This window comes from Anguilla rostrata, chromosome 5 (assembly GCF_018555375.3).
Source record: "Anguilla rostrata isolate EN2019 chromosome 5, ASM1855537v3, whole genome shotgun sequence".
Classification (NCBI taxonomy): Eukaryota; Metazoa; Chordata; class Actinopteri; order Anguilliformes; family Anguillidae; genus Anguilla; species Anguilla rostrata.
The window spans coordinates 62,123,856-62,147,015 of NC_057937.1; the positions used below are offsets into that span (position 1 = coordinate 62,123,856).

The window sequence follows — 23,160 nt, forward strand, 5'->3', positions numbered from 1 at the left end:
GCAACGAGACTGACTTAGGTCGTGTAGTCTTTATATAGACAACACGTTATACAATTCAGCGAGGTAATGAGCACGCCGATATTAATTATCGTATGTCCTGACCTGACCGAAATTCCATAACATAAATGGAAGCTCGTGCAGGGTCACTTAAACTCTATTGAATTTACCTCGTACTTTATGTCCAAGCCATCCGTAACAGTCTTCATCTTCTCCACGGGTACGTACTGTTCATCTTCGGCCGGACTTGTGCTCAATCGCGCGTAAAAGACTCTCTCTACGGCGACATTTCCTTTCCCTGCAACCGTACCTATTGGAGGCAAAATACACAATCAACTGCAGGTCGAAAACGATGTCATCTTGCGTCTACGTTAGAAGGACGACCGAAATGTTGTGCATTTCAATGCAATAAGGTGAGGAACTTACAGTTTTGTGCGTCTCTGAATTCGTCGCAAACCTTAACTTCAGAAGCGATGTTTAGAGAACTGTCCAGCGTTCCCTCTTCGCATCCTCGCGCAGCCCTGAGCTCTCCCTCCATAACCAGTAACTTACATTTTAGCGCCTCGTTCTCTCTTTGGCTTCTGCACATTTCCAATCGTAATGAGGCAGACGCGTCGTCGACTAGTTTACTAATTTCTGCGAGTGCCGTTTTAGTTAAAACCTCCATGATGGAGGCCATCTGAATCTGAAAAGAATCACAAGTCGCCATGTCTTGCTAATTACGTAAACTACACACAGTAGACACAGGTGAAACCATGCAGCGCACCATAGAGTTCAGTGGATGAACCTAGAACGTGTCCATAGGAGCTGGAGAAGTAACGGGAAATAACCTCTAATGCGCATGTTCACGGCAGGGCGAGTTATTTTGCGAACGTGAGGAATAATTTAATACATTAAAATGTGCCGGATGATTCGTGATGATTTTGCGTTCTAACCTCGATGCAGTAATATTATTTCTACCGCGCCACTACTACAAGGAGTACATTTTTATTTATTTATCACAAACTGTCTTTTTGCTTCATCGTATCTAGGCATCTTAGCATCAACCATTGAAGAAAACTAGCAACAAACACGTCGGATTCTCTTGAATATATCGAAAAAGACCCATTAGTCCATTGAGATACAAAAAATCATAAATACAAAGGACGAGGGTACAGCACACTCAAAATCAAATACGTTGGCATAAGTTTCACTTATTTATTTATTGCCGAGCATGTGATGAGAATCTGTGATGATCCCAGAACAGAAAAGGCCTGACAAAGTAAGCACCGTATAAAATGTGATCAAACTGTTCTACTCTGTGCCACGTAAGTGTAACTTAATTGCCCAGCAGGGGCAGTAAATTCAATGATTTTGCTCAATGTTCCCCCCAGTTTTACTCCTCACTAGGAGTGAGTAAGTATGTGTTTCTGAAGAACATGATTCTGAGAGAAACTCTTGCCGCACAGCGTGCAACCGTACGGTTTCTCCCCGGTGTGGACCCTTTGGTGAGTCTTGAGATTGCACAGATGAGCAAAGCTCTTCCCACACTCGTCACAGCTGTGCGGTTTCTCTCCTGTGTCTCTCCTGTGTGCACACTCTGGTGAGACTTGAGGTTGTAAAAATCCTTTCCGCACAGGGTACAACTGAACCGTTTCCCCCCGTGATGGGTCACATGGTGTTGCTTAAGGGAGTCGGCGCCATCAAAGAGTTTCCCACAAAGTTTGCAAAGCAAGCGCTTCTCCCCAGCGTGGACTCTCTGGTGATGCTTAAGAACTATGAGATAGGCAAAGCTCTTATTGCACACCGTGCAGCGGAAGCATTTCTCTCTGGTGTGAGTAATCTGGTGAGTTTTAAGATTGTGATCTGGAGACTCGAATGTGAGAAGCCGTTTTCCTGAATCCTGGTGCTTCCAGGACTGAGCGCGAAACTTTGCCCAACAGCAACGTTTCGTCGTGCTGCTCTCCTGCGTCGCAGTTCAGGCGTCGGACGTCTTCTGCAGCACGGCAGTACCTCGTCTCGATTCTCCGAACCTCTGCTTGCGAGTGTGCTTCCCAGGTGCTCAGCCGCGTCGGGCAGAGACGCATCTCTGCGAAATAGCATCAGCGCTCGCCGGCCATTGTTCTGCTCGAGTGTCGTTCTCGTTCTAGAGCCAGCCTCCAAGCTCTGTATGGCGGGAGATCGCTTGAGCCTCAGGCTCGTTCCTCGTGCTGTCGGAGCATTTCCTGAACCTTTCCCGATCTGGTGGCCTTGCTCCACGCGCACTGGACCTCCAGCCCCTCTCCAGATCCTGGCAGGGGGTGTCCAGGGGTGAGAGGCTCCCCGTCGGGCTCCTGCTTCAGTTCGGCTTGCAGCCCCTTCTCTGGGTCTCCTGCAGGGCAGGGCTGCTCCTCCCCCTCCTCACAGAGGGGTCCTACACCACTGTTAGTAGCAGCTGCCCCTGATGTGCCTGCACAAAAATAAACATATATTGAAATCTAAACTGAAATTAATTACTAATTTCACACAACTTGATTGAATTTGGATGGATGAGCTTAGCACCTACAACCAGTAATTACCAATTACAATTATAACCTTATTAATCCCCACAGGAAATTACCAAAGGCATTGTCCTCACTGATCTTCAGTTTCAACTGTGATTGGCTCGTCTTTGGGTCCTCTTTCAGCCAATCCTCGCTGAGTGGCACAGATTCAGACCAATCCTGCTCCCCGTCTACAGGCTGACAAACAGGAAGTGTGAAGATTTTGTGAATCTGAAGGTCTGAACACCAGCCAATCAAAACCTCTAAGACCAGCGTTCTTCTTATGAACCTCCCAATCGCCACAAAAACACAGACTGGACCTGATTTAGCCTACTGTCAGTGTACAATCTCTTTTCATCACGCCATTTTACTCTGCCTAAACACACACACACACACACACAGTGAGGCTTAAACCAACGTAAGGTCACATATTAATTTGCTTTTTGAGTACACGTATTCAGTTGTGCTGAAAAATTCACATAACCATTATTTAATTATATAAAATACATAGATAATTAACGTTGCGCTCAATCTGCGCCAGAGATGATGAGAAACTACTTTGCTGGAAACAGCATATCTAATCATTTTCCCAGGGGCCATAAAGTTCAGGTTCCACCGAGATTTGAACTCGGATCGCTGGATTCAGAGTCCAGAGTGCTAACCATTACACCATGGAACCCCCACAACTAACAAATTGTAACAAACGAACAGGATTTCTGCGTCAAACATACTGCCAGCAGTGCAATGCATGCAAATGAGACGGCGAATTTGCTTTAATGAAAATAAAAACAGCAACGTTGACCGCTAATAGAATGTAGACAGCTAGAACGACGACTTCTTCATAGTGCTTCTTGCTACATGACCACAATACGGTTAACCAGTGAATATTATCCAAGTGAGCTTGGTAATGACCACGCCGATATTCACGTCCTGACTGAAATCATGCAACATAAATAGAAACGAATGCAGGGTCCCTTTAATTCTACTGGTTTTACCTCGTACTTTATATCCAAGGCAACACGCGCGTCTTTTTTCATCTCCACGGGTACGTACTGCTCATCTTTGGCCGGACTTGTCGTTCGTCAAAGACTCTCTCTACGGCGGGAATAGTTGTTTTCCCTGCAACCTCAGCTATAGAATGCAAAACACACTATTATTAAACTGCACGTGAACACCACTTTGTCATCTTGCTTCTACATTAGACCTACAACGGAAATATTGCGCGGTACACGAACTGCATCCACCTCTCAACAAAAATAATAATAAAAAAAAACTGACGCCGAAACACATTTTGAAATGCACGCATGCAATAAGGTGCACAACTTAAGTCCTTGTGCTTCTCTGAATTCGTCGCAAACCTGAACTTCAAAAGAGAAGAATTCAATAAGAGAATTATCCGGCGTTCCCTCTCTGCACCCTCGCAGAGTCCTAAGCTCTCTCTCCATCAGAAGTAACTTAGCTTTTAGCGCCTCGTTCTCTCTCTGGCTTCTGCACATTTCCAGACGTAAGGCAGCAGACCCGTCCTCGACTAGTTTAGTAAGTTCTGCGACTGCCGTATCAGATAAAACCTCCATGATAGAAGCCACTTGAATCTGAAAAGAAGAACAAGTCGACATTTCTTTCAAATTACAGACACGGCGGTCGCGGTTGAAACTAGTCATGCTGGAACTCTGTGGTGTGAAGACAGCAGCCGCAGCAAGGAAACGACTTCCGGTGTACGTATCAATTGCGCAAAAATAAAAAATAAAAGACAGCTTTTTTTCATAACCGTATTTTTAGATGTTATCCCTAATTTTGCTTTACTGAAAAAATCAATAGATTGCACTGTAATGTGCCCTTACATATCCCTGGTGGTCTAGTGGTTAGGATTCGGCGCTCTCACCGCCGCGGCCCGGGTTCGATTCCCGGTCAGGGAATGTGTTTTTACCTATGTCACCTAACTTTGTCCTCAAGCTGACCTCAAGCTTGGTCTGACTAATAAGCTGACTGTTCCTCAGAATAAATCTCTACACTGACTATCCCAGCCATTTTAATAAACCTGCTCTTTCTCCTCATCTCCCAGCACTATGTTGCTTTCAGAACTTTAGTGTCCCTGGTGAACACCAATCAGATGAGCCACAGGACGGTGAGCCCTCTGCCAAACTGAGGCAAAGACTGTGGCGCATCCATTTACATCGTAATACGTTCTCAACATCCCAAATGTACTTTCCATTCAAATGACTCCTTCAACCCAGCTGCCTAAGGATTCGTAAAACATCCCACTACGATCCTGATGCTCATATCCAAGACAATGGTATGCATGGAGTCGCCGATGACCACGCAGAACACCGGAAACAAACTAGAATGAGAATCCGTTGGAACTGCCTGTACGCTGCCTTCTCAGTGTACTTACACTGGAGAAGGTGGTTTTACTCTGATAAACATGCACATTTCAGTTACGTCACAGTGTTACTCATGAAAACATTTAATTTGGGCATCAGCAAGTTCCTAAAGCCCAGGTTCCACTGAGATTTTACACCATGGAACCCCACACCTGCCTGAACTGATGACAGTAGCAGAGGAAGATCAATGAAACTATGATACCAACAAGAAACTATTTATTCTTAACTTGAGTTCAGGATGTTAAGGTTACTCTGCAGCAAGATTACAGTGCACAGGTTCCACCGAGATTTGAACTCGGATCACTGGATTCAAAGTCCAGAGTGCTAACCGTTACACCATGGAACCCCTACAATGAGTTTATGGTGAAACAGGTTTCCTGCACACAAGACTGGATTGGCTTTATTGCAGTATTATGAGTCCCTACCAGTGTGTCCCCACGGTGCGACTGGCAGGAATTCAGCGTATAGTTCAATGGTTATCCTCTAGGGGTCGCCATATGCACTGTCACAGTACAGTCAAGTGGTTATTCACACAACCGAGTTTCTAATGGAGACATTTACAACAATTAGTTCATCTAAAATGTGGGGAGAGACAGGATGGAAAGTGAAAATGCTACGAAAAGCGTGTCACAAGGTAAAAAGGAAAGGCATAAATGTGTGCCAAAAAATAAGAGTGTCCAAACTAACGTTGGCATGTTTTTGTAATGGTAGTTGATTGTAAGAATGTATTCACATGAAACTGGGTGTATGTGCAATTTAGAATTGTTGTAGATCAAAATCAAGAGTACTTTTTCCAAACGTGAACCAAATTAGAGCCATTATTAATTTACCATTTTGGGCTATAACCCATCTGCGTTGGGATTGATGCAAACACCATGGAACTGAAATGAGAAACATTTCATTACAGCAGAACAGAAATATAATAACGCCACATACCGTGCTGGGGAAGACTGATGGAGGGTGCTGTGAAACGTGGAGCCAAAACCCCTCTGTGTGCCCTTCGATAGCTCAGTTGGTAGAGCGGAGGACTGTAGTTGGACCTCGTTGAAATCCTTAGGTCGCTGGTTCGAATCCGGCTCGAAGGAGGGATCTTTTTAAAGTGCAGCATTTCCACGTTAAACGATATCCGGGACAACAGTATGCACGGAGGCGACGATGACCATGCAAGCTTGGTCTCACTATTAAGTGGACTGTTCCCCAGAACGAATCCCTACAAGGACGATCCCAGCCACTTTAAGAAACCTGCTCTTTCTCCTCACTACTGGAGGCCTTTTTACTGTGATAAACATGCACATTTCAGCTACGTCACAGAATTATTCAGGAAAACATTGCAGGTTCATAAAAACTTCTCCACAGTCACCCGACTAAAACGAATAATTTGAAATAAAAGTTGCATCTTCCAGAAAAGGTAACTGGCAAATGCAGTCTTACCAGGCTCTGCTAACACAGTAAACCGCCCGTGGTAAGGAATGAGGATTTCTGCTCCAGTGCAAACAGCTGAGAATCAGAATCAGAATCAGAATCAGAATCGGGTTTATTGCCAAGTAGGTTTACACATACAAGGAATTTGTTTTGGTCAGGTGGTGCGTAACAGTGAACATAAAATAAGATAAATAGAGTAAGATGAACATAGTGCAGTAAAAAACATAACAGACATAACATAACATAAACATAGTGCAAATGGAGAGACATAGTGCTGAGGGAGACAATGGAAAGTGATGGTACCCATCACTTCGGTTTATTCTGGAAGAATTCTTTACACTGCACAGGTTCCACCGAGATTTGAACTCGGATCACTGGATTCAAAGTCCAGAGTGCTAACCGTTACACCATGGAACCCCTACAATGAGTTTATGGTGAAACAGGTTTCCAAAAAGGTAATTGGCAAATGCAGTCTTACCAGGCTCTGCTAACACAATACCCCCCCGCGGTAAGGAATGAGGATTTCTGCTCCAGTGTGAACAGCTGAGGGAGAAGACAGCATAGACCCATGCACAGAACATACTGTGTACTCACTGATCATATTAAATTGCTCATTATCTCTGCCTCCACACAAACCAAGGACTTCTTCTGGAACACGAGTGCAATGGCAGAGGCACTGTTATCACTGAACAGATTTGTGAAACACTTTAGCATTAAAAAAAAAAAAAAAACCTTTCAGAAATACAGTTCAACAATGGTTATTTATTCTTGGGGCAACACAGGACTAATTAACAATGAAACAAACCAAGTAAGTCACATCAAGATGTACATTAGCTGTGCGTTGAAAGCCTTCTTATGGAAAAAAAACATCATAAAACAGGATTTTTCTTTACCAGTGCAGGTCAACTAAGAACTGCAAGGACAGAATGAAACTGGGTGGGCAATGCAAGGATTTGCTTTGCCAATAATTAGGTAGCCAAGTTTAAAGCGCTATTTTGTGAGAAAACAGAATTGGCAATACTTCTTATAAATACTAAATAGTTCTTTTGGAACATGAAAATAACAAATAGCGGTACTAGAAACAAGCACAGAATCTGCCACCGGCAATCCAACCTGCTTTTAAAATGACTGTCTCTGGCTGGGATTCATATCACCATTTGACCTTAACTTTGACCAAACCAAACAGGTGAAGCAATGAAAGCAATATGTTCACAAACACTGCTTGCCGATTTCAGCAATCACTACAACTGGCCAAACTGAGTTTGTGAAGGAAAAGTACGATGCTCGCCTTCACTCCTAAGCTGAATTTGAGGCCAAATGTTGATTAAATAGTAGTAGTAGATAAATAAATGAAGACCTGTGTATTCATTTTTATGCAAGGCTTAAAGCTGAAAACCATGTCATTTGTAGTTTATGGTTTATTTAACTACTTTAACTGATACTGGTCTTCTCACTTATAGGCTCCAGCACCCCACACGACCCTGCTCAGGATGAGCGGGTATAAATAATGGATGGATGGTCTTCTCACTTGCACTCCGTATAATGCCGATATGTATGCCTTACCCCTGGTTTTTAAAATTGAGTTCCGCAAATACACATTTTAACAAATAAACACCCAAAAACAATCTTGTTACTCCCTGAGAAGATTCCTTGTTTGCCAATGCTAGAGACAGTCATATATATTCCCATGAGGCTGCTGCCCACAGCTGCCACTGTACGGTACGGTCCGGTCCAGTCCGGTCCAGGTTTGATACTGACCGCGAGACCCACCCTCACACTCAAACAGTACTTTAACGGAAGAACCATCTCTGTTGCCCACAGCTGCCACTGTACGGTCCGGTCCGGTCCAGGTTTGATACAGACCATGCAATGGGTTTTTGTCAAAACAGTCTTCACACTGAAAGAAAAACGGTCCATTCCTTTTATACCATCTACATCAGCAGACGTCATCTGCAGCGGAAACATTAAAACGATAGCAAAGAGATTGTTAAAACAAAATAATAAATGAACGCAGTTAACCATTTCCCAGGCTTCCTAGGGTTGTAACAGTCTCTTCTTATTATTTTTATTTGTTTCCGTGTTTTGTATCGACGATTGAGAAGCACTTTATTTCCCGTAGTGAAAAGTGCTATACAAATAAAGCTATTATTATTATAATTTAAAAATGTAAAGAACTACTTTAGTTTCTTGGCCGCGGTGATCCTGTTTTTTATGTAGTACTTCACACTGGACCAGTTTCTGTCCTTCAGAGCACGAGGCTCGGACTGCAGACACCGGAGGCAGTCGTGCTTTCCTGGCAGTTTGCGCGTCCAGATGAACCCCATCATGTGCCTCTCCACAGCCTCCACCTCCGCTCTCTCCCACTTCCTCTTGGGAGCACCTGTTCAAAGCGCCGATATTACTGAAGGAGAACCCCCGGGCAGTACAGTCGCTACTTAATCTGCTGGTCCTCAGGTTAACTATTACTCATCATTTTGTTTGTATCACGTTACTGTACCTGGTTTAGGACAGTGAATCCTCAGTTTTGGACTCTGAGGGGAACCATCGTTATCAGCATCTTCAGGCGCTGGTGCTTCAACAAGTTCTTCCGCATTATTCTCACTTGAAGGTTCTAACAGAAGGGACGGAAGAACATTTTGTACGCGTCAGACACATGTGGATCTATCGCTGGCAAAATACTAGTATGAGCAAATTAAAACACACAAACTGTCCTAAAAACGCACGATCCGTATCACGGCTTGTCGAGCGATTTTAGATTTGAAAGCAAATTTGAATTTTCAACTCCGACAGGAGACATGGGACATGTGTTGCGCGTTCTGGCAGACGGTTACAACTTTACCTTTCGGATCAATCTCCTCGTCCTCGTCGTCGTCCACACCACTGAACTCCGAGCTCACTCTTTCATCCTCCGCCAATAACACCGCGGCCATTTCCGCCAGCCGCAAGTCATCTTCAGCGGTGTCGGCCGCGGCGGCGGCTTCCGCTAGCATCCCGCGCCGCCCGCTCGCCTCAGCGTCCCGGCCGAACAGGTCCGCCAGCGCCCCGCTCTCCCTCAGACCGATGACGTTCAAAATGGCGGCGACGTGCCTCCGGAGCCTGCCCGACGACAGGGCGGCGGGGTCCTCGGCGCCGCACTCCTGGGCGAGCCGGCGCACGGCGGCCCCGCCCCGGTAGCAGGACAGCGCCCCGGGCCGGGCGAACACGCGCCCGTTCTCCCGCGGCACCTCGCACGCCTCGCGGCTCAGCACCAGGAGCTCCAGGGCCGCCGCCGCCGCCGGCTTCAGCAGGACCAGCGCCCTCTCGCCGCCCCTCCCGGGGAGCTCCAGCCGGGCGAAGTGCCGGCACAGCCTCCTCTCCAGCCCGGAAACGGAGTCGTCCTCGGCGAGGGGTCCGCCCGGGGTCGCGTCCCGGGACGTGAACGCCGCCAGCGGCATCGCGGACACCGCCCCCCGCGGGCACCGGTTGAACAGCATGACTTGCGCCAGAACGGCCTGGGCGAGGCCCCCGTAGCTCCGCCGCGTCGGATCCCGCCGGAACCGGCTCTGCATCCCTTCCAGCTTCCTGTCCAGGTACGAGCTCAGCAACTTCACGTCCCGCACCAGCCTCAGCTGCAGCGGCGGGGCCGGCTCGTCCTCCCAAACGGGGCCCGGGGCGCCCGAGGGGACCAGCTCGCCCCACCTCTCGCGGAGCATCGCCCGGAAGCCGCGAGCGGACTGCGCCAGGTCCGAGTTTCCCGCGGCCAAGGCTTCGTCCTCCACCGCGCAGCAGATGCCCTGCAAGTCGCAGCTCAGCCGGCGGGCCAGAGAAGGGGTCCCGCACGACTTCATCTCCTCGTCGAAACCTGCCAGGCCTCTCACGGCCGACTCAACGTGAGGAAAGTTCGAGGGGGTCAAGAGGTCCTCCATCTTCCTCAGCGGCGTCCTCTTCCTCACCTCCACCAGCAGCTTGGCGACCGTCCTGAGCCTGTGTCTGATGTACTCGTACCTCCTGCCGTCGCCTCCCGATCTTCTCAGCACATCTTCCCCCAGCTTCAGAATACAGGTGTCCTCCTTCGCGGTGGCAAAAACGTCGTCCTCCATCATCCCGCTCACCAGCCTCTTCAGGTCCTCGCTGACGCTGGGGGTCGAGGGCGTCGGCAGGGCCCAGCAGGCCTGCGCGCGTGCCCGTCTGAACTTGGAGGCCTGGTCTCTGACCTCCTTCGGCTTCAGCTTGCAGTTCTTCATGTGCTTCCACAGGAGGAGCTTGGAGAAGAGCCCCTTGCAGTGCAGGCAGTACCTGAAGTCGCCGAGCTCCCGTTTAGGGCCAAACCTGCGACAGACGACCAGCTCCCCGGCCCCGGTCCGGGCCACTCGGGAGTTGTGGGTGAAGTCGCCCCTGTTTCGCAGCTGGTGCAGCCTCAGGCGCCTCTCTTTGGAGTTTTTGGGAAAGCGCACCGCGCTCGCCACCTCCGGCTCGCCGAGGTGGACGCCCTCCAGGTGCCGGGCGATTTTGCAGTAGCCCTTCTGGCAGTAGAGGCAGTAGTGCCGCTTGCCGCGAAGCCCCCCGCGGCCCCCCGGAACGGGCCCGTCGCCGGCCCGCGGCCCCTCCCGCCCCCGCAGGCCCGGCGGGAGACCGTCCGCCCCCGGGGGCGGGGCTCTGAAAGGGCGCGCGTCTTCGTCCGAGAGCCCGCCGCCTGGACTGCCGGCTTCGGAGTCTTCCTCTCCAGGATCTTCCCAAAGAGACTGTGTGAGGAGAACAAAACAAAATCCTGACACCAGAATCTAACAAAACCGACTAAAAACGTAACCCAAAAAACACAAAACTGTAACATGTGACTGTTTCCAAGGATACGCTGCATTTCTCATGCATGTATCTGAAGTATGCACGGCATTCATATTTCCAATATAACAGAGGCTGCTTGCATTTTATTTTGTGTAGTTTACACCTCCTCCACCTTCAGAGAAACACACCCCTGCAGAATTTTGAGTATTGATGCATCCATTTTGGGAGATAAACTGCATTTAGCATTTTGGAAGAGGATAAACCTTTTAGCACATTTTGGCCCATCCATGACCACTTCCTTCTCTTTCCACTATGGTTGAGATAAACGCTGGATCCCGATTGGTTGGTTGATGCCTGTAGCTCTAACCTACTGACATGGGGAAAACTGAATCTAATCACTAAATAAAGCTCAAATTGCATATTACTTGTAAGCCACTCAAAGCAAATGCACAAACAGGATTTCACAGACATTATAAAATAAGCAAAGGCGGAAAGACAGACACACACATTTGCATATTAAATACTTAAAAATGGTTAAAAAAAAACAAAAACAAAAAACAAGTGACTTTATAACTACAAGCCTGGCTAGCATCTTCTGCAGATTCTATAGACCCACCAGAAACTCCCGCTTTTTAAATACAGAAGGCATGGCATTTTCAGCACTACATAACAGAATGTAATTTCCCTACAGAACAGCCCACTGCATCAGGTGTACTTGAGATGGAACACATCAAATACCTGGGAGAAGGTTTTGTCGCTCCCTGAGCAGGCGAATGGTTTCTTCCTGCTGGAGCAAGCGAAAGCTTTGCCGCTCTCCGAACAGCCGAAACGTTTCCACGTGCCGCGCTGCTCCTCCTCGTGCGTCTGCAGCTCGAGAGCGTCCGGAAACGTCTTCCCACAGCACGTGCAGATGAACTCCTCCCGTCCCTCTATTCCCCAGCGACTCTCTGCTTCTGCTGACGCATCGGAACTCGCCTCGCACGGGGCTCTTCCTCCACGCCGTCCGCATCCTTCCGAAACCATTCCCGAGGGCAATTCCAGCCCCAAGTCTCCGGACCCCAAAAGGGGGACAGCGTGGTCGGGACGCTCCCGCTCCCGCTCCCCCTCCGGCTCCTGCCTCAGTTTGACTTGCAGCCCCTTCTCTGGGTCTCCTGCAGGGCAGGGCTGCATGTGCAGCTCCTCCTCCTCACAGAGGGGTCCTTCACCACCGTTAGCAGCAGCTACGGCTGCCCCTGATGTGCCTGCGCAAAAATGCAGCAATCTTGAAATCTAAACTGCTGTTAATTGGTAACATGACACAACTTGACTGGATTTGGCTTGATGACCTTCTATAATATAGTCTGTAACATACTATAATCCCCACAGGATATTACCACAGCTAGTCTCCTCGAAGATCTTCTGTTCTGCCTCTGATTGGCTTGTCCTTGGGTCCTCTTCCAGCCAATCCCCGCTGAGCAGCACAGATTCTGACCAATCCTGCTCCCCGTCTACAGGCTGACAAACGGGAAGTGATAAGATTCTGTGAATCTGAAGCTCTGAACAAGTTTAATAGCCACTAAATATACACATTCAATGGTGCCAAATTATTTTTTTTTCATTTTTGAATATTTATATGAACAGCAATATGCTACACTACATGAACAAAAGCATGTGGACACCTGACATCCAACATCTCACCCAAAATTATGGGCATTAATATGGAGCACCCTTTGCTGCAATAGCAACCTCCACTTTTCTGGGAAGGCGTTATACTAGATGCTGGAGCATTGCTGCAGGGATTTGCTTGCATTCAGCCAGAAGAGCATTATGGCACTTCTCCGTTGACCAGCACGGCGCGGTACAGGACGGCAAGCATTCGCATCCTACCCATGCCGTGCTGCCTGTTGCGCTTCTCCATTACACAACAGACCCGTGAAGGTAGGAGGAGTCATGGGAGGAGTAAAGTGGAGGAAAGCTTCTGAGGAGCACGCCATGGTGGTGATGTACATATTCAGGAGACACAACAACACAACACAACACAACACAACACAATGGAGGAACCCGAAGCTATGCTGTACGCTTTCGTCGCCATTTGGTTTTGGATTAACCGTAGTTATTTTGAAAAATGCAAAGAGAGTGGAAGCAACTGTCCAACCTGAGGAATTTTCTTTTTCCATCTTTAAATAACTCACAGAAGTAATTAGAATTTGCTAGTTAAGGTTACTCTATGTTTCCGTTGTGGTATTTAAAAATGGCGGTTGCTGCCGGTGAACAAACATGGGATGGCGTATTTGTGACTATTTCCATTGACCAATCAATGGTCTGCAGTATCGAATTGCAGCACGGATAGTACCTACCCCAGAGCTGTAGCTAAAATCTGCACGGGTCCTTGTGGCCCGGCACGGGTCAGGTGGCAGTGGAGAAAGCGAAACACAGCGGGAGCACGGATTCCGGCACGGCACGGCGGTGGAGAAGCGCCATTAGTGATGGTGGGCAGTGATTGGGTGATTAGGCCTGGCTCGCAATTGGCTTTCCAATTGATCCATAAGGTGTTTGAGGTCAGGGTTCTGCGCTGACCAGTCAGGTTAGTCTACAACAGTGGTCTCAAACTCAGTGCCATGGAGGGCCGTGTGTATGCAGGTTTTTATTCCAGCCTCATATCTTGATTATAAAATTAATTCACTTATTCGCTGAAATAGGGATACGGGTCTGCACATAATGGTGACCTGACGTCTATGGTGGCCCGCATTGTCTAAACAAAAACTCGCTTATATTCTGTGCTTCAATGCAGTTAAACGCATATGGCTGAATGAGTAATTGGGCTCAATTAAGGCAGCATTAATTGGTTGGAATGAAAACCTGCATGCACACGGCCCTCCATGGCAACGAGTTTGAGACCACTGATCTACACTGTTCTCAACAAAACCATTTCTCTGTGAACTTTGCTGTGTGCCCGGGACATTGTCATGCTGAAACAGGAAAGGGCCTTCCCCAAACCCTTCACTAACCTAACCCAAACCAAGAAAAACAGCCCCAGACCAAGAGTTGTAATTTAGTGCACTTAAGAAACATTGCATTCACTGTGCCAGAAATCAATAGGTAGACTTAACAATTTGGTAGATATAAAGATACAGGTCCCAACGAGATTTGAACTCGATTTCAGAGTCCAGTGCTAACCAACTACATCATAAAACCATACCAACAAGCTATGGGAAAACATGTTTCCCGCATTGCAATTTGCATTATTATCGAAAACAACGTATCCTAACTAGAAAACCAGTGAACCATTAACGTGACAAAACGGTATTTTAACAACCAACGGGATTAATCATTCTATACATTATATATACATATGGAAAACGGATTACGAAAAAAAAAGAACCAAGTTTATTTAAGTGTTCATTATATTGCATTGGATGCCGGTGAATATAAACGGTGAAACAGCTTCCAAGGATATAAGAACAGGAACATTGATATCTAACAGAATATCGAACGAGACCGATTCAGATAGTGCAGTCTTCTTACCAACACTGAAAGGCCAACTACGTTATACATTTTAGCTGGGTAATGACCACGCCGATATTAATTATCGTATGTCCTGACCTGACCGAAATTCCATAACGTAAATGGAAGCTCGTGCAGGGTCACTTAACCTCTGTTGCATTTACCTCGTACTTTATGTCCATGGCATCCGTAACAGTCTTCATCTTCTCCACAGGTACGTACTGTTCATCTTCCGCCGGACTTGTGCTCAATACCCCGTCAAAGACTCTCTCTACGGCGACATTTCCTTTCCCTGCAACCTTAGCTATTGGAGGCAAAATACACAATCAACTGCAGGTCGAAAACGATGTCATCTTGCGTCCACATTAGAAGTACGACTGAAATGTTGTGCATTTATATGCAATAAGGTGTGGAACTTACAGTTGTGTGCTTCTCTGAGTTCATCGCAAACCTTAACTTCTAAAGCGATGTTTAGAGAACTGTCCGGCGTTCCCTCTTCGCATCCTCGCGCAGCCCTGAGCTCTCCCTCCATAACCAGTAACTTACATTTTAGCGCCTCGTTCTCTCTTTGGCTTCTGCATATTTCCAATCGTAAAGCCGCAGACGCGTCGTTGACTAGTTTAGTAATCTCTGCGAGTGCTGTTTTAGTTAAAACCTCCATGATGGAGCCCATCTGAACCTGAAAAGAAGTACAAGTCGCCATGTCTTGCTAATTACGTGAACTACACACAGTAGACTCGGGTGAAACCATGGAGCATACCATAGAGTTCAGTGAAGCGAATATACTTCTTTTTCTTCTTTGGGGTTTAACGGCAGCTTGAATCCTTGGTGTTACATTACTGCCACCTTCTGGAATTAGTTAACTCCTACAGTGTCCGATTTGTCAGATTTTTCCTATAAATCCAGTTCTCTTAAGAAAGCTAACCAGATACTTCCTGCCTTGTCCACTTCCACCACACTCCAGAATGCCCTTAAAACCTGCTGCTGTCAGCCCTAACCTTTCCATTCCCTCCATCATGTCCTTTCTTTCAGATGTACATTTCCTGCAGTTAACAAGTACATGTTCTACAGTTTCTGGGTGCCTGACAATATTCACAAAGTCCATTTGGATGCTACCCTACAATGAGTCCCATTCAGGTTATGTCGTGTCTAGGATCCGACAGACTTCCACGCCAATCGCCAATTTGTAGAAAACAATTTCACGAGGGAAAAGACACAACAGCAGCAAGCTCTTCAGAAAGTTTAGACTTTATTGCACAGGTGCACAAAGCCGGATCAATTCAGCAGAATTGAACCCCGATTGTCAGTTTTGCACACATTTTATACACAAATTGCGCCCACAACCCCGCTTTAACATATTCCTAAAAAGGTTTTTTTTGGCACAGTATGGAGTTGTGGTTTCCTGTTCATAGGTCAACTTGACAAAAATGACATTGCTTTCTGTACTTTTTTTTTTTTTACTTTATTCAGGTTACACAGGGGTCACTGTAAAGTATTAGTTTTCTAGCATTTTCTATTAGGTAATAACGTTTTGTTAGTTTTTCTGGATTATATTTTTAGTAATATATGATTAGCTTTTGGTTAGTGTTATCTGCCGGAATTATTATTCGATTAGTGTTTTCTGCTGAGTGAGTAAGTATGATTTTTCTAAAACCTTCTGTGTTTGCCTTTTTTCTACAGTGGATACTGTGGTTTCTTGCGTTTCCATAAGCTTTGCTGCAACGACTGATATAGAGTTATTGGATTACATATGTGATATATGAGTGTATATAATTTTTATCATGAAGCATTGAGAGTTTGGAGGAAACAGTCTGATCAACATTGATGGGAATACCTTAACTTTAACATGTGACGTCATCACACTCATGGAGAGTCTCAAAATTCTCCTACAGTTACTTTGTCCTATTCTTAGTCTGGTCATTACTACCTCCTCTTTTCTACTCCCTCTGCTGTTTCTCTCCCTACCCACTGTGTTTTGAATTGCATGTAGATGTCTTCCTCATATCTCCCGATCCCAGAGCTGCTGCCACTCTTTATTGATTTCCTTCCATGCAATACCCTTTCCTTCCGATTTTGAAAGATTAATTATGGTGTCTATGTTCTCTTTTTTAACAGTTTTTTTTTGGCTAGTTTGTCCACTCTCTCATTTCCCACAATGCCCAAGTGCGCAGGAACCCAAATGAGTGTGACCACAGTTCCTTGTTTTATTACTTGTGAATGTATTTCCATTATTCCAAATATTAAGTCAAGTTGGCAATTACGGGATGTACCTAGCTTTAGGCTGTACAAAGCAGATGCTGAATCACTACAAATCAGTGCTCTGTTAGGTTTTACTTGTTCAACCCACTCTAAAGCCATCCAAATGGCATACAACTCAACCGTATATACACTTAGGAAGTTTGATGTCCGTTTGCATGATTCCATTCTATGGCTAGGAACTGCAACTGCAGAACCAGCGTTGTCTGTTTTTGGATCTTTCGATCCGACCGTAAACACCGGCACATACACTGTGTATCTACTTTCTGTGTAACTATAGAACTAATTTACTAAATCCACACTTTCCTTCTTTGCCTGAACATGGAGTAACTCCGGGTCTATCACCATCGGTTCTAGTGCCCACATAGGGGTTGTAGGCCACAACACCGTGGCGGAATGTCGGTACACAGGAGCTGGAGAGGAGCGCCCAGGCAGTGAAGCGTGGAAAGCAACAGGAAACAGCCTCTACTGAGCATGTTCACGGCAGGGCCTGGTCGCGTCACAAACATTACAATAATAGGCTATATCGAGTTATTTTGAGAACATGAGGAATAATTTAATACATTAAAATGTGCCGGATGATTTGTGATGATTTTGCGTTCTAACCTCGATGCAGTAATATTATTTCTACCGCACCACTACTACAAGGAGTACATCATTTTTTTATCACAAACTGTCCTTTTTGCTTTATTGTATCTACGCATCTTAGCATCAACCGTTGCAGCAAACTAGCAACAAACACGTCAGATTACAGTTTTACTCCTCACTAGGAGTGAGTAAGTATGTGTTTCTTAACAGCACGATTGTCAGAGAAACTCTTGCCGCACAGCGTGCAACCGTACGGTTTCTCCCTGGTGTGGACCCTTTGGTGAGTCCTGAGGTTGGTCAGTTGGGAAAAGCTCTTCCCACACTCGTCACAGCTGTGCGGTTTCTCTCCTGTGTGCACACTCTGGTGAGTCTTGAGGGTGTTCAGATGGGCAAAGCTCTTCCCACACTCGTCACAGCTGTGTGGTTTCTTTCCTGTGTGGACACACTGATGATGCTTAAGATCATAGAGACGGGCAAAGCTCTTACTGCACACCGTGCAGCGGAAGCATTTCTCTCTGGTGTGAGTAATCTGGTGAGTTTTAAGACTGATGAACTTGGAGAAGCTTTTACCGCACTGCGCGCAAACAAACGGTTTCTCCCTGGTGTGGACCCTTTGGTGAGTCCTGAGGTTGGTCAGTTGGGAAAGCTTTCCCTCACAGCGTTTTCTCCCTGTGTGACCCTTGTGAGCTTGAGGCAGTTGGCAAGCTCATCCCACACTCTCACAGCTGTGCGGTTTCTCTCCTGTGTGCACCCTTTGATGAGACTTGAGGGTGCACAGTTGGGCAAAGCTCTTCCCACATTCATCACAGCTGTGCGGTTTCTCTCCTGTGTGGACCCTTTGATGAGTCTTGAGGTTGCCCAGTTGGGCAAAGCTCTTCCCACATTCATCACAGCTGTGCGGTTTCTCTCCTGTGTGGACCCTTTGATGAGACTTGAGGGTGCACAGTTGGGCAAAGCTCTTCCCACATTCATCACAGCTGTGCGGTTTCTCTCCTGTGTGGACCCTTTGATGAGTCTTGAGGTTGCCCAGTTGGGCAAAGCTCTTCCCACATTTATCACAGCTGTGCGGTTTCTCTCCTGTGTGTACTCTCTGGTGAGACTTAAGGCCATGGAGACGGACAAAGCTCTTCCCACACTCGTCACAGCTGTGCGGTTTCCCTCCTGAGTGGCCACTCTGATGACGCTTAAGAACGCTGAGAGAGGCAAAGCTCTTATTGCACACCGTGCAGCGGAAGCATTTCTCTCTGGTGTGAGTAATCTGGTGAGTTTTCAGATTGCTGATCTGGGAGAAGCTTTTACCGCGCTTGCTGTTAATCCGCTGGTGCTTTTCCAGGATGCTGGAGCAAGCGAAAGCTTTGCTGCTCTCCGAACAGCCGAAACGTTTCCCCGTGCCGTGCTGCTCCTCCTCGTGCGTCTGCAGCTCGAGAGCATCCGGGAACGTCTTCCTGCAGCACGTGCAGATGAACTCCTCCCGTCCCTCGATTCTCTGGCGACTCTCTGCTTCTGCCGACGTGTTGAAACTCTCCTCGCACAGGGTGCTTCCAGCACGCTGTCCCGGAGAACCCAGAGGGACCGCCATCTCTGCCGAAATGGCATCAGGCGCCTCGCCGTGGCGGCCATTTTGTTCCTGCTCGAGGTGTGACGTTGGGCCCTCGTTCTTCTCAGAGCGCAGCCTCCGAGAAGCTCTGTAATGGCGAGGAGAGAATCGGTCGTTTGACCGTGCACCTCCGGGCTCCGAGCTTCCTCCGTGCTGTCGGAGCATTTCCTGAACCTTTCCCGATCTGGTGGCCTTGCTCCACGCGCACTGGACCTCCAGCCCCTCTCCAGATCCTGGCAGGGGGTGTCCAGGGGTGAGAGGCTCCCCGTCGGGCTCCTGCTTCAGTTCGGCTTGCAGCCCCTTCTCTGGGTCTCCTGCAGGGCAGGGCTGCATGTGCAGCTCCTCCTTCTCCTCACAGAGGGGTCCTTCACCACCGTTAGCAGCAGCTACGGCTGGCTCTGATGTGCCTGCGCAAAAATACAGCTATCTTGAAATCTAAACTGCTGTTAATTGGTAACATGACACAATAATATGACTGGATTAGCCATGATGGCCTTAGCGACTACAACCGGTGAAACCCAATTACAAAGATATTATTAATCCCCACAGGATATTACCACAGCTAGTCTCCTCAAAGATTTCCTGTTCTGCCTGTGATTGGCTCGTCTTTGGGTCCTCTTCCAGCCGATCCTTGCTGACTGGCACAGATTCTGACCAATCCTGCTCCCCGTCTTCAGGCTGACAAACAGGAAGTGTGAAGAACACAAGCAAATCAAAGCCTTTAAGACCAGCATTTCTTCTTCTGAACCTGCCTCTCCCCCACCCAAACACCAACAGGAACCACTGTCTGTGGACAAATGTTTTCATCACCTCACTTTACTACAGTGCCCACACACACACAGACACAAGGCTGAATACAACATGTGATGGGTGATTGGGCCTGGCTCACAGTTGGCTTTCCAACTGATCCTAAAGGTGCTGGTTGGGGTTGAGGTCAGGGCTCTGTGCTGACCAGTCAGGTTATTCTACACTGTTCTCGACAAAACCATATAATGTAAAACCATTTCTATATGGACTTTGCTGTGTGCCTGGGGGTAATGCCATGCTGAAACAGGAAAGGGCCTTCCCCAAACTGTCCAGAATGCGATTGTATAAGATAACCCTTTACTAACCTAGCCCAAACCAAGAAAAACAGCCCCAAACCAAGAATTGACATATAGTGCACTTAAGAACCACCACTTCACTGTTCCAGAAATAAACAGGCAGACTAAACAATTACGCAGACAAAGTTACAGGTTCCACCGAGATTTGAACTCGGATCACTGGATTCAGAGTCCAGAGTGCTAACCATTACACCATGAAACCCTAAAAACAAAGTATACAAACACGGGTTTCGCGCAGTGCTATTTGCATTATTATCAAAACAACGAATCATAACTACAAAATCAGTGAAACATTAACGAGACAAAACGCGATTTTAACAACCAACGGGATAAGTCATTCCATTTATACATAAGGAAAATTGATTACTGACAACAAGAACTAAGTTTACTTAACTGTTCATTATATTGTACTTGGATGCCGGTGAATATAAACGGTGGAACTGCTTTCAAGGACATACAAATAGAAACGCTGGTATCTAAAAGAATGTGCAACGAAACTAACTTAGGTCGTGTAGTCTTTATATCAACAATGAAAGTCCATGACATAGCCTAAATGGAAGCTCGTGCAGGGTCACTTAACCTCTATTGAATTTACCTCGTACTTTATGTCCAAGCCATCCGGAACAATCTTTTTCTTCTCCACGAGTACGTACTGTTCATCTTCGGCCGGACTTGTGCTCAATCGCCCGTCAAAGACTCTCTCTACGGCGACATTTCCTTTCCCTGCAACCGTAGCTATTGGAGGCAAAATACACAATCAACTGCAGGTCGAAAACGATGCAATCTTGCGTCTACATTAGAAGTACGGCCGAAATGTTGTGCATTTCCATGCAATAAGGTGTGGAACTTACAGTTGTGTGCTTCTCTGAATTCGTCGCAAACCTTAACTTCAAAATCGATGTTTAGAGAACTGTTCGGCGTTCCCTCTTCGCATCCTCGCGCAGCCCTGAGCTCTCCCTCCAAAACCAGTAACTTACATTTTAGCGCCTCGCTCTCTCTTTGGCTTCTGCATATTTCCAATCGTAAAGCCGCAGACGCGTCGTCGACTAGTTTAGTAATCTCTGTGAGTGCTGTTTTAGTTAAAACCTCCATGATGGAGCCCATCTGAACCTGAAAAGAAGCACTAGTCGTCATGTCTTGCTAATTACGTGAACTACAAACAGTAGACTCGGGTGAAACCATGGAGCATACCATAGAGTTCAGTGAAGGGAATGTATTACTTCTTCTTTGGGGTTTAACGGCAGATTGAATCCTTGGTGTTGCATTACTCCCATCTTCTGGAATTAGTTAACTCCTACAGTGTCCGATTTGTCAGATTTTTCCTATAAATCCAGTTCTCTTAAGAATGCTAACCAGATACTTCCTGCCTTGTCCACTTCCACCACACTCCAGAATGCCCTTAAAACCTGCTGCTGTCAGCCCTAACCTTTCCATTCCCTCCATCATGTCCTTTCTTTCAGATGTACATTTCCTGCAGTTAACAAGTACATGTTCTACAGTTTCTGGGTGCCTGACAATATTCACAAAGTCCTTTTGGATGCTTCCCTACAATGAGTCCCATTCAGGTTACTGTGTCCTATTCTTAGTCTGGTCATTACTACCTCCTCTTTTCTACTCCCTCTCCTGTTTCTCTCCCTACCCACTGTGTTTTGAATTGCATGTAGATGTCTTCCTCATATCTCCCGATCCCAGAGCTGCTGCCACTCTTTATTGATTTCCATCCATGCAATACCCTTTCCTTCCGATTTTGAAAGATTAATTATGGTGTCTATGTTCTCTTTTTTAACAGCTTTTTTTGGCTAGTTTGTCCACTCTCTCATTTCCCACAATGCCCAAGTGCGCAGGAACCCAAATGAGTGTGACCACAGTTCCTTGTTTTATTACTTGTGAATGTATTTCCATTATTCCAAATATTAAGTCAAGTTGGCAATTACGGGATGTACCTAGCTTTAGGCTGTACAAAGCAGATGCTGAATCACTACAAATCAGTGCTCTGTTAGGTTTTACTTGTTCAACCCACTCTAAAGCCATCCAAATGGCATACAACTCAACCGTATATACACTTAGGAAGTTTGATGTCCGTTTGCATGATTCCATTCTATGGCTAGGAACTGCAACTGCAGAACCAGCGTTGTCTGTTTTTGGATCTTTCGATCCGACCGTAAACACCGGCACATACTCTGTGTATCTACTTTCCTTGTAACTATAGAACTAATTTACTAAATCCACACTTTCCTTCTTTGCCTTAACATGGAGTAACTCCGGGTCTATCACCATTGGTTCTAGTGCCCACATAGGGGTTGTAGGCCACAACACCGTGGCGGAATGTCGGTACACAGGAGCTGGAGAGGAGCGCCCAGGCAGTGAAGCCTGGAAAGCAACAGGAAATTCAACAGGGTCACTGACCCTCTGTTGAATTTACCTCGTGCTTTATATCCAAGCCATCCGTAACAGTCTTCATCTTCTCCACGGGTACGTACTGTTCATCTTCGGCCGGACTTGTGCTCAATAGCCCGTCAAAGACTCTCTCTACGGCGACATTTCCTTCCCCTGCAACCTTAGCTATTGGAGGCAAAATACACAATCAACTGCAGGTCGAAAACGATGCCAAAACGAAGTTCTTCTTCTTCCTCTTCTTCGGTGTTGTTTACCGGCAGATGCAATCATTGAAAGTTGCATCACTGCCATCTCTCGGAGTAAGTTAACTCCTACAGCTTATTGACTGTCACACTTTCATTAACAGTCCCGTTCCCCGAAGGTAGTTAACCTCCTCCCCTGCCCACTAGCACCACACTCCAGTACATTCCTCAATCCTGCTCCTGTTATCCCCAATCCTCCCATCTCCTCAATCATATCCTTCCTTTCCGACCTATATTTATTGCAGTTAATGATAATGTGTTCTGAGGTTTCTGGTACCTGACAGATTTCACAAAGACCGGTTGGATGTTTACCTATAATATGAAGTGTGCTGCGTAAATTGCTGTGTCCTATTCTTAATCTTGATATTACAACCTCTTCTCTTCTGTTTCCTCCCCTCTTTCCATAAGAGTTCTTCTTCTTCTTTCTAGCTT

General features: G+C 46.7%; 2 protein-coding genes, 6 non-coding genes and 1 pseudogene across 19 annotated transcripts in view; 2 read left to right on the forward strand and 7 right to left on the reverse strand.

Annotated features, from left to right (window-relative positions):
• The window catches only part of LOC135255870 (zinc finger protein 391-like), a 35,242-nt gene that overhangs the window by 2,431 nt on the left and 9,651 nt on the right, over positions 1–23,160 (reverse strand). Inside the window, exons 1-3 of one of the 3 annotated variants that reach the window (XM_064337623.1) lie at positions 1,733–1,834; positions 424–1,560; positions 168–295 (exon numbers count right to left, since the gene is read on the reverse strand). In XM_064337623.1, coding sequence (XP_064193693.1) covers positions 168–295; positions 424–706 — 411 coding nt within the window. In that variant the 5' untranslated portion in view covers positions 707–1,560; positions 1,733–1,834. Of the gene's footprint in view, positions 1–167; positions 308–423; positions 1,561–1,732; positions 1,835–3,493; positions 3,630–23,160 lie in introns of those variants that run through there. The other 2 variants (XM_064337622.1, XM_064337624.1) reach the window with 2 other exon arrangements.
• On the reverse strand, positions 3,106–3,177 carry trnaq-cug (transfer RNA glutamine (anticodon CUG)). The gene has a single exon. It is a non-coding gene; the product is annotated as a tRNA-Gln (tRNA).
• Positions 4,343–4,414, forward strand: trnae-cuc (transfer RNA glutamic acid (anticodon CUC)). The gene has a single exon. It is a non-coding gene; the product is annotated as a tRNA-Glu (tRNA).
• trnaq-uug (transfer RNA glutamine (anticodon UUG)) lies at positions 5,154–5,225 on the reverse strand. The gene has a single exon. It is a non-coding gene; the product is annotated as a tRNA-Gln (tRNA).
• Positions 5,877–5,964, forward strand: trnay-gua (transfer RNA tyrosine (anticodon GUA)). Its single transcript is given in 2 exon segments — positions 5,877–5,913; positions 5,929–5,964. It is a non-coding gene; the product is annotated as a tRNA-Tyr (tRNA).
• Positions 6,647–6,718, reverse strand: trnaq-uug (transfer RNA glutamine (anticodon UUG)). The gene has a single exon. It is a non-coding gene; the product is annotated as a tRNA-Gln (tRNA).
• LOC135255867 (uncharacterized) lies at positions 7,044–22,672 on the reverse strand. Of its 10 annotated transcripts, none has more exons than XM_064337610.1 (7): positions 20,941–22,440; positions 20,685–20,812; positions 19,544–19,664; positions 11,801–12,303; positions 9,141–11,022; positions 8,799–8,912; positions 7,044–8,681 (listed from the first exon to the last, which is right to left on the reverse strand). In XM_064337610.1, exons 1-7 carry the CDS (start codon positions 21,221–21,223, stop codon positions 8,476–8,478), a joined length of 3,237 nt encoding a protein of 1,078 aa, XP_064193680.1. In that variant the 5' UTR covers positions 21,224–22,440; the 3' UTR covers positions 7,044–8,475. The 10 variants fall into 10 exon arrangements, with proteins under 10 accessions (XP_064193680.1, XP_064193676.1, XP_064193677.1 ...); XM_064337606.1 differs by having other exon boundaries at positions 20,685–20,824; positions 20,941–22,437; XM_064337607.1 differs by lacking the exons at positions 19,544–19,664; positions 20,685–20,812 and adding exons at positions 12,436–12,556; positions 14,710–14,849 and having other exon boundaries at positions 20,941–22,436.
• On the reverse strand, positions 17,333–19,388 carry LOC135255872 (gastrula zinc finger protein XlCGF57.1-like; annotated as a pseudogene).
• trnaq-cug (transfer RNA glutamine (anticodon CUG)) lies at positions 20,220–20,291 on the reverse strand. Its single transcript has one exon. It is a non-coding gene; the product is annotated as a tRNA-Gln (tRNA).

Bases quoted from the DNA above. Each gene is read 5' to 3' on its own strand.
- LOC135255867 (XM_064337606.1), bottom strand. From the start codon at position 21,223: ATGACGACTAGTGCTTCTTTTCAGGTTCAGATGGGCTCCATCATGGAG. The intron at 20,825-20,940 runs GTAAGTTCCACA...TGCCTCCAATAG, and splicing joins ATTCAGAGAAGCACACAACT to CTACGGTTGCAGGGAAAGGA. The intron at 8,682-8,798 runs GTACAGTAACGT...CGCTTTGAACAG, and splicing joins GATTCACTGTCCTAAACCAG to GTGCTCCCAAGAGGAAGTGG.